This window comes from Arachis ipaensis, chromosome B02 (assembly GCF_000816755.2).
Source record: "Arachis ipaensis cultivar K30076 chromosome B02, Araip1.1, whole genome shotgun sequence".
Taxonomy (NCBI): Eukaryota; Viridiplantae; Streptophyta; class Magnoliopsida; order Fabales; family Fabaceae; genus Arachis; species Arachis ipaensis.
The window spans coordinates 89,407,725-89,418,243 of record NC_029786.2 but is presented as its reverse complement, the minus strand read 5'-3'; the positions used below and the strand labels follow the sequence as shown (position 1 = coordinate 89,418,243).

The 10,519-nt window shown below is 35.8% G+C and overlaps 1 protein-coding gene and 1 pseudogene across 1 annotated transcript; both read right to left on the bottom strand.

Annotated features, from left to right (window-relative positions):
• LOC107628451 (probable LRR receptor-like serine/threonine-protein kinase At3g47570) lies at positions 3,704-4,555 on the bottom strand. The gene has a single exon (XM_016331113.2). The coding sequence runs from the start codon at positions 4,299-4,301 to the stop codon at positions 3,978-3,980; it is 324 nt and encodes a 107-aa protein (XP_016186599.1). The 5' UTR covers positions 4,302-4,555; the 3' UTR covers positions 3,704-3,977.
• The window catches only part of LOC107627574, a 7,177-nt pseudogene continuing 1,309 nt past the window's right edge, over positions 4,652-10,519 (bottom strand).

Here is a 10,519-nt window from a genome sequence, read left to right as displayed (position 1 = left end):
CACTACCAAAAAAAATAAAAAAAATAGATTCATTAGAGAAACCCTAACTACATTAGATACTCTAACATCCACTGAAAAAAAAAAAGAACCAAATCAAACCATAACATATAACTCACACCTGTGAAGGGACTGGGGGTTATGAACCCTTACCTGATTTAGTGTTGCTCTCTTGCACACTTCACTCTTCAGCTGCCAACAATGTCAACCATAAAGCAACTCCACACAGTCCGAACCACACTCGACGATCAATTCCAATGATGGAAGGGAAGCATGAGCAGAGACAAATTTTTTTGGAGATGAAGCATAACGATAATGAATGGTCTCAGTGGGGTTTTTGGTCATTACAAAACTTTGGAACTAAGAAATAACAAGTTTTTTCTCAGTCAAGCTTTTACATGTGCAACTCACATGCTCAACGGCGAATATGCTGTCGAATATTCCGTTAACTCAAACGGAATTTAAACGGTAGGGACCCAATTACAAATTTCAATTTACTTCAGGGACCCAATTACAAACTTTTAAACTGTAGGGACCAATTTGCAATTTCACTGAAAGTGTAGGGACTAACTGTGTAATTTAACCCCACTAATATACTAATTGATTCAGTCTTTTATCCTTAGTCGCTACATTACTCCCACTCATGTCTTCATCAAACAAAACTACGCTTATTTTTAACTATATACCTTTGAATTTGAATTTGAATTATATTGCCATCTAAAAAAAATTTAGCTCATATCTTTAAAATAAATGCAATGCCAACAATTATAAATCACATGTATATAATTACAAAATCTCAACTTAATTTAATCTAATACAAATAACAGTATTTATATTATTCTATTCTTTATATATGATGTTCATGTATTTACACACTCAAAATTTTAGTATAACTTATAATTAAATAGCTTATTTTTATTAAACATTGGATTTTTAATTATCGAATAATCATGAAATGTATGTCTTTGTATTTGAAATTTCTTTAAAGTTGAATTAAGTACTTATTATTCGTCCCACTACAATAATACGAGTACGTTACTTTTATTCGATTAAATTATATCGTTAATTTAAATTATATTAATTTACATATTTAATATAAATTTTCGTACCTTTCATGTTTTAAATTATATGCATAAAAAAATTAAAAAAAAATAAAAACCAAACTAATACAATATCGTCGTGTTAAACAATTTTTCATATATCTTCAATAATTTTAAAATTTTAAATTGTTAATTTTAAAATTTTAAAAAATTATTTGTTATATTTTTTACCAAATCATATATTCAATTAACCTAACAAGTAAAATAACCGGCACACTACCATTTGGCTCGGCTTACCCTCGACTACAGCTTTAGGATACTCTCCCTCCACCAATGCAGTTTTCAATAATATTGGACAAATTTAGTATTCTCTATCAATATGTACAGCAGAACTTTTGCACCTGTTGCTAGCCCATCCTGCACTTTCTTCTTATGTTTTTCACAAAAGAAAGCAACCCTTCAATCAACGCCAATCGAATATTTTAAATTAAATCTGTAAGGCCATAAAGCTTGTAACACTGCTGTTCTGTGAAAGTACACTGTCACACCTGAACACCTTTCTATATATTATGTGTAGATAAAAGAACGTATGTATATATGTTTGGAAGGTCAAAGAAATATATGTAGGGATGATATGGTGGAGATTTGATTTAGTCAATGGGTTTTGAGAAAAGAATAAATGGGAAGGAAATAAAGGCAAGTGGAGTCAGGGGGTGTGGGGATATAATGGAATTGATTTGGTTCAGGAATTATGTATGTGAGCCTTCTCTGGCGCCGAACTTAAGAAAATTGAAGTTAGGCGTGATATGTCCCGTGTGTAGCATAATTTTCCCCCACGCTGACTCCTTTGGAGAGAGCTAAGTTCAGCGTGGACCATTTTAAAGAGACTCCCAATTGATATGCTCATCCCATACTGAACTTGAGATATTTTAAGTTGAGCGTCGATGGTGGTTCCTTGCACGCTAGTGACGTTGTATGCCACGCTGAACTTAGAAACAGTAAAAACTCAACAAAAATCTAATAAATAATAAAATCAATGCAACAAAAAATAACTAAGGATACGAAATTATCGGGTTGCCTCTCGACAAGCGCTTCTTTACCGTTACTAACTTGACGGTCAGTTCCTCTAAGGAGGAGGATCATAGGGGCTTAGCTCTTCTCCCCTCACTGTGAATCTTCTCCCTGTGTCTCTGTAAAGTAGCTCAATATGTTCCAGAGAGAGGATTCTGTTTACTGTATAAGTGAACACTGGATTGCAAGTCAATACCACCTTCATTCCTGGGGAGAAGTCTTCAGTGGAAATCTTTTTGTTTCTCCATCCCCTGGGTACTTTCTTCTTTTTTGGAATCTCCTCCTTGGTGGATGATGCATTCCCAACACCAAACTTAGGTTTGATGTCAGGAGGAATTTTATTGACTGTCACCAAAGGAGGTTTGAGCTGCAGATTCTGCTGTGCATCATCAGGTGGTTCTTGAAGGTTTGGATTAATAAGCTCAGTCTGCATGCACCTCTCTTCTTCACCTGTTGAATGTATATCTTTGAAGACATGAAAGACCAGTTGCTCATTATGCACTCTAAGCACTAATTCACCTGCTTTTACATCAATTAGAGTTCTCCCAGTGGCTAGGAATGGTCTTCCTAGAATTATAGAGACATTCTCATCCTCCCCTGTGTCAAAAATCACAAAATCTGCTGGGAGGAAGAACTTACCCACTTTGACCAAGATATTCTCCACTAGTCCATATGCAGGCTTTAGAGATTTGTCTGCCATTTGTAATGCTATCCTTGTGGGTTGTGCCTTTTGGATTTTCAACTTCTTCATCACAGATAAGGGCATTAGATTTATGCTTGCCCCCAAATCACATAGGGCTTTCTCAAAGGTGGTGCTCCCAATGGAGGTAAGCATCAAAGTAGTCCCTGAAGTTATCCTCGAGGCTCAAAGTAATCCCTGAACTTAAAAATTTGTCGAGATCGTCCCTAAAGTTAATCTCCGGTACTCATAGTGGTCCTTCCGGTGAATTTTGTCCAGCTGGCACAACCAGAAAGCTGACCAGGCATCGTTGGTGACACGTTAGCAGCGCAACGGCTAGCTAACGTGGCTTAGTAAATATTTTGGACTCAATTTGGTCCCTAATTTTAGGTTAAAAACCTTAACCCCCAATTGACTCTCTTCTCCTTTCTTCTCCATCGCACAAATAACCAGCCACTGCATTAATATGGTAAGCCTGTGCTTCTGTATTATTGTTTCCATTTTTAGGCATGTAAGTTAAGCTTTTATTTGTGCCACCATATGTAATCTTTTCGGGTGACTAATACCTTCTGTTCTAGTTATCTCTTTTAGAACCCCCTGTTTTTACTGTTTTGGTTTTTGTGCCTCTCCAGATTATTACTTTTGATAACTATGGTGTCTCAGGTCATTGTAATCATCGAGATGTGCATTATGGAGTAAGGCAAGTTGAGATATTATGATACTGCTATTGATCAATATTGAACTACTATTACTTTAAATTTTGTAGATATGCATGATGCTGATTGTTTATTTTTAATTTTTATACTTTGGCACCACTTTTTTTGTTTATTTTTTTGATTACTTGAGTTTGTCAAATGTCAACAGTGCTCAACATCGCAGATTTTCTTTTCTTAGTTTACAGAAATTGGTATTGAAGTGACACAATGAATGTTTCTTACAACTGATATATTATCAATTAGCAAATGGCCATGATCATCCTTTATATTCTTTAATCTTTATATATCAATCCTGAATCACCCATAGCTTAATAACTGTAAATGTTTTGTAGTTATATTTGCTGACTCTCTTTTGATAATGTTTATTGCAACATCTTATGTTCCTAATGTAGAAAAATATAGACTCTACTGAGGCCAAAATTAAAATGCAAAGAAAGGGAATGTACTAAACATTTAAACATATTACAAAGTGGTTCATTTTCTACAAAACCGAACAACATCCTTGTCACTAGCTTTAAGAAACTTGGCCTTAACTTTGTTCAGTGATGCAGCAATATCTGTCATGTTCATTCGTTCTTCAGGTAAATCCTCACAACAATTCAAGGCCAGTTTCAAGATAGATGATGTAGATGCTATTATGTCATCAACATGGTGGTGACCTTCATCTTGTAACAAGTTGGAATCCACAACTCGATCAATTGCACGTGACAATGATTCACTAATCCAACCTTTCATGCTTAATCCTGCAACAAACAAGTCATCTGTTGGCTTCTTTCTTGTGAATGTTTCCATCAGCATTATCCCAAAACTGTATACATCTCCCTTTGTAGAGATAATCCCTTTGGATCCAAACTCTGCAACTCAAATTACCCTCGTTATTTTAAATAAAATATTTGTTTATAGAACAAGTATATGTGACACACAAGCCACTAAAATTGGAAACAAAATGTTTAGATACCACCACCGCAACAGAAAGTGAATTTTTGAACTAATGAAAATTACTACAGAAAAAGTTAAAGAAGCATTGTAGTTCAACTTTGATTACAAATTATTACTAAAAGGTTAGTGAATGATTTATGATCTTCAATTGTATATGCATATTAATCAAGCATATGGTTATAATCAAATGACCAAACTTAAAAGGAAAATTATAATCTGGTGTAGCATAACTTACCCAGTGCAATGTAGCCAACTGTAGCCATGGTCTTGGTATATTCTTTGGATTGTCCCTCGCCAAGCAATTTGGCAATGCCAAAGCCACTGACATGGCCAACCATGTCTTCATCCAATAAGACATTACAAGGTTTGACATCACAATGAACCACTATAGGTGAAGATCCATGATGCAGATACTCCAATGCAGATGCCACATCTATCATTATATTTAGCCTTTGCAAGAAGTCCAAACAATGGTTATGAGAATACAACCATCTCTCAAGGCTCCCATTAGGCATGAACTCCATCACTAAAAGCTTGTAATCTATACTTGAACAACAACCTATGATCTTCATGAGATTTCGATGGCTCAGATTGCGCATTGCTTCACATTCTACACTGAAGCTCTTTGATCCTAATTCTAAGTCCAAGTTAAACACTTAGACAGCAACCACCATCCCATTTGAAAGTAAACCTTTGAACACAGAGCCAAAACTGCCCCTACCAAGCAAATTACTCTCATCAAATCCATTAATTACTTGTGATAGTTCATAGTACGAAATCATTCTGGCTGCTGGTAATGCTGATAATGTTCCTTCATTAGTATCACCACCATTCTTTCTTCAACGCCTGACGAGAAAAAACACACAGAAAACAACCAGAATGATTGAAACCATTATAGGCAATATGCATTTGATGAAGAATATGTTTGCATTTGACCCTTTCTTCTTTACTTTACTGCATGCTGGGACTTGTAATCTGGCATTTCCACAAAGTGCTTTATTAAACATGAAAGATTGAGCAGTGAAATTTTTGAAAGGTCCACCACTCGGAATCTCTCCTTCCAAACTATTATGAGAAAGATTGATGAATTCAAGATAATGAAGTGACTCCAGTGATCTTGGAATCAAGCCAAACAAGTTGAGATAAGTCCAAATTTGTCAAACTTATCAAACTGCCAAGTGAATCAAGAATACCCCCTACCAATTTATTTTGTGATAAGTTGAGAATTTGCAAATTTTGCAATCCAGAAATGGCCCTAGGAATGCTTCCTGAGATCATATTCTTTGATAGATCCAAGAAAGTCACAGCCTTTAAGTTCCCAATTTCAATTGGAAGAGACAGAGTTAAAGCATTGTCAGACAAGTTCACCTCAAGAATGTCTCTGAGGCTCCAAAGAGAAGAAGGCACCTTACTGAGTTTGTTGGAGTTCAAGTAAAGTTTTCTTAGAGAAGTAAGATTACCAAAGCAAGTTGGAACCTCTCCAGAAATTAGCTTGTTCTCAGTTATGTACAACTCACTCAGCTGCTTGATTTTGCAGATTTCGCTGATGATGGTTCCCTGCAGACGGTTGTTGCCAAGACTTGAATATTGAAGAAAGAAGAAAGGAAAAGAAAGGAGAAGAGAGTCAATTGGGGGTTAAGATTTTTAACCTAAAATTAAGGACCAAATTGAGTCCAAAATGTTTACCGCGCCACGTCAGCTAGCCGTTGCACTGCTACCGTGTCACCAACGACGCCAGGTCAGCTTTCCGGTTGCGCCAGCTGGACGAAATTCACCGGAAGGACCACTGTGAGTACCGGAGATCAACTTCAGGGACGATCTCGACAAATTTTTAAGTTCAGGGATTACTTTGAGCCTCGAGGGTAACTTCAGGGACTACTTTGATACTTACCTCGCTCACAATGGTACATGGAATTTGGAAACTCCCTGGATCTGGCATCTTCCTTGGCAAGTTATTCTGAATTATGGCACTACATTCCTTAGTCAAGACCACTGTCTCATCTCCCTTTAAAGGCTTCTTCTTTGACAATAACTCCTTCATGAATTTGACATAGAGAGGCATTTGCTCCAAAATCTCAGTAAAAGGAATATTGATTTGCAACTTTCTGAAGACTTCCAAGAACTTTGAGAACTGCTTGTCCTTGGTCTCCTTTTGAAGTCTCTGAGGATATGATATTTTAGGCTTGTACTCAGGAGCCTTTGGCAATGTAGGATAAGTGTCAAGAGAGTCTGGGATTGGGTTGTCCGCACACCTTGGAGGGACGTACTCTACTTCTTCCTTCTTCTCCTCTGGAGCTTCTTTTTCAACAGGCTCCTCATTAAGTTGTACTTCTGTACTTGCCACTTGTCCACTTATCAAGGTGATAGCCTTGCATTCCTCTCTTGGATTTGAAATTATGTTACCAGGAAGGCTATTAGTGGTCCTCTGATCAATTTCATTAACTTTTGTGGCTAATTGACCCATCTAAATCTCTAAGTTCTTGATTGATGCTCTGGTTTCCTGTCTAAAACTTGCCAAAATTGCTTCCAAATCATTGTTCTGCTGAAACTGAGAAGTTGCTTGCTGAGATGACTGAAACTGGTGGTTATTAAAATTATTCAGTTGAAAATTACCATGAGAATTATTATTAAAATTCTATGACCTCTGAGGTTGCTCTTTCCACCCAAAATTTGGGTGATTTCTCCACCCCTGATTGTAGGTCTTATAATAGGGATCATTATTGGAATTTCTAGGAGCACTCCCCATGTAATTGACCTGTTCAGAAGAAAATTGAGCATAATCATAATTTTTATTTTTCATAAAATTACCTGTCATGTCATAAGAGGCTTCTTGTGGGTGCATTCTGAGTGTTGACAGTTGAAACTTGCATTCCACTCAACCGTTGAGTAAGTAGATTTATTTGCTGAGTCATAAGCTTGTTCTGAGCAAGAAGAGCATTAACAACTTCCACTTCCAACACGCCTCTCTTCTGAGAGGTCTCAGAGTGCAAAGGATTCCTGTTGGAGGAATATAAGTATTGGTTGTTAGCAACCAACTCAATAAGCTCAATAGTCTCCTCTGGTGTCTTTTTCATGTGCAAAGAACCACCTGCAAAATTATCTAAGCTCATCTTGGACATTTCACAGAAGCCCTCATAAAAGATATCCAGCTGAGTCCATCTAGAGAACATGTCTAGAGGGCACTGCCTAGTAAGTAGCTTGAATCTCTCCCAAGATTCATAAAGGGTCTCACCCTCTTTCTGTCTGAAAGTCTGAACCTCCACCCTTAGCTTAGTCAGCTTTTGAGGTGGGAAAAATTTAGTCAGAAATCCAGTGACAACCTTATCCCAAGTATCCAGACTCTCCTTGGGTTGAGAATCCAACCACAATTTTGCTCTATCCCTCACAGCAAATGGGAAGAGCATGAGTTTGTATACCTCAGGATTCACTCCATTGGTCTTCACAGTGTCACAAATCTGCAGAAAATTAGAAATAAACTGATTTGGATCTTCCTGAAGGAGTCCATGATATTGACAATTTGGTTTCACAAGAGTAACTAGTTGTAGCTTCAGTTCAAAGTTGTTTGCAGCTATAGGAGGCACCACAATACTTTTGCCATAAAGATCTGCATTAGGAGCAGTATAAGAGCCAAGCACTCTTTTGGGTTCTTCATTTCCAATCGAATTTGTCACATTGGCATTAGCAGCATGATTATTATGATCCATATTGGACTCTGCAGCCTTGTAAAGTCTTGCTTGTTATAGACGCTGCCTTAAAGTCCTTTCAGATTCAGGATCAAAGTCTAAATGACATTCTTTGTCTCTGTTCCTGCTCATAAACAGACAGAAAACAAAGGAAAGTGAGAATCTCTACGTCAGAGTACAGAGAATTCCCAATGAGATAACCTGTGTAAAAGAAATAAAATAAAGCAAATAAATAAAAAAATTAAAACCTTCCAAATAGTTTTATTTTTTTGTTTTTTATTTTTTAAAAAAATATAAATAGGTAAATTAAAATAAAATTACTAGGCGACACCAAACTTAATTTCAGAAAATAAAAAAAATAATTGAGCAAAAATTCAAGAGTTAAAGCAAAAATAAAAAAATGAATATATAAAGAAAGAAAACGAAAATGAAATAAAATAAGGTAAATAAAAAAAACGAAAAAAGATTTTGAAAAGAAATAAAAAATGGATCAAATAAAACTAATAAAATAAAAAAAATAATGAAAGAAACAATACGAAAGTGAAATAAAAATTAAAAAAAAAACGAAAGTAAAAGAAAATAAAAAGAAAACGGGGTGGGGGACGGGTGAACGAGAATAAAGAAAGAAAAAAGAACAATTAAAAATTGAAAATGAATAATGTTAAAAAAATTTTAACTAAAGTAAAAATTATCTAATCTAAGCAATCAAATAATTAATAGTTGTTAATCATAGTCAATCTCCGGTAACGGCGCCAAAAATTTGGTGCGAAATTTATAATTCATAAACTAACCGGCAAGTGCACCGGATCGTACCAAGTAGTACCTCAGGTGAATGAGAGTCGATCCCACGAGGATTGATGGATCAAGCAATAATGGTCAAGTGATTTGCTTAGTCAGACAAACAGAAAGTAGTGTTTGGGTCTCAATTGTATTAAACAGTAATTTAGAGAATCAAAAAAGCCAGCAGTATTTTGATGAGAATAATATATGGAGAAACAGTTAAGGCTTCAGAGATATCTATTTTTCGGATTGACTTTTTTTACTAACTATTTTAATCATGCAAGATTCAATTCATGGCAAACTATATATGACTAAGCCCTAATTCCTTAGACCTTCTTAGTCTACTTTAACTTTCATCAACCGCCAATTCTTTGGTCACTTAATTCCAATTAGAGGATGAGGTTCAATTCTAGTTTACATGCCACAGAAACTCTAATTACCCAAATATAAAAGGATTATATGTCACGTATCCCGTTAAGTCCAGATAATTAGAAGTTTAGGAGAAATTGTTTTCAAAATGTCGTTCAAGTAAAGAGCTTTTCCAAGTTATACAAGAACTCAATTAGAACAAGGGTCATACTTCCGTTCCACCCAAATTCATAAGATAAAGAATGAAAACAATTCTTGAAATAGAAATCAATACATGAATTAAAATAGAAAAATAATAGTATCAATCTATAAAATAGATAGAGCTCCTAACCTTAACAATGGAGGTTTAGTTGCTCATGGTTCAGAGAGAAAATAAGGATTCTAAAAAATTGTAAATTGCGGAATGAGGTAGAAGAGAAGAGAAGAGCCCGAAGGGCTGATTCTTCACCCTTTTATATCTAATCCTAATTAATGTAAAATATATTTCCTAAAACTAAAATAATATCTTTTCCTATTTTAAAATAAAATACAAATTTAATCAAAATTACTTAATCATTCGTGCAAGCTCTTGGGCGTATATGGGGACCACTTGAGATATTGAGGTCCACGCTGAACTTGGCTTTTTCCAAGTTCAGCGTGGAGAAGGCAATGTGGTTTTATGCGCGTCCCTTAGCTTTGAGTCCACGCTGAACTTGGCTTTTCCCAAGTTCAGCGTGGGATGTGGCGTGTGCTTCCCTGGGAGTTTTCAAGTCCACACTGAACTTGGCAGGAGCCGGCCAAGTTCAGCATGGAGTGGACAGAGTTTGCTGGAGAAGAAGTGTACACTATTATACATCGTTGGAAAGCCCTGAAAGTTAGCTTTCCAATGCCGCTGGAACCACGCCAATTGGATCTCTGTAGCTCAAGTTAATTCTGGTTAAGTGCAAGGAGGGCGGGGTTGACATCATCATTCGCTTTCTTCTCTTTCTACTACAAAACTCCGTCAAATCCATCCGAATGCTACTTGAAATAAATAAAATTGTACACAACTCAAAGTAGCATCCATAGTGGCTAAAAGGTATTTAAATTTTGATTAAACTCAATAATTTAAATACAAATTTACTAGAAAAAGATAGAGAAGATGCTCACGCATCATAGCCACATCCACACTAACCAAGGTCACTTTTCCTTTTGTCTTCGATTAATTATCGTTAATAATCTTTTTTTCATCTTTTATATATATATATATATATATATATTCCATTT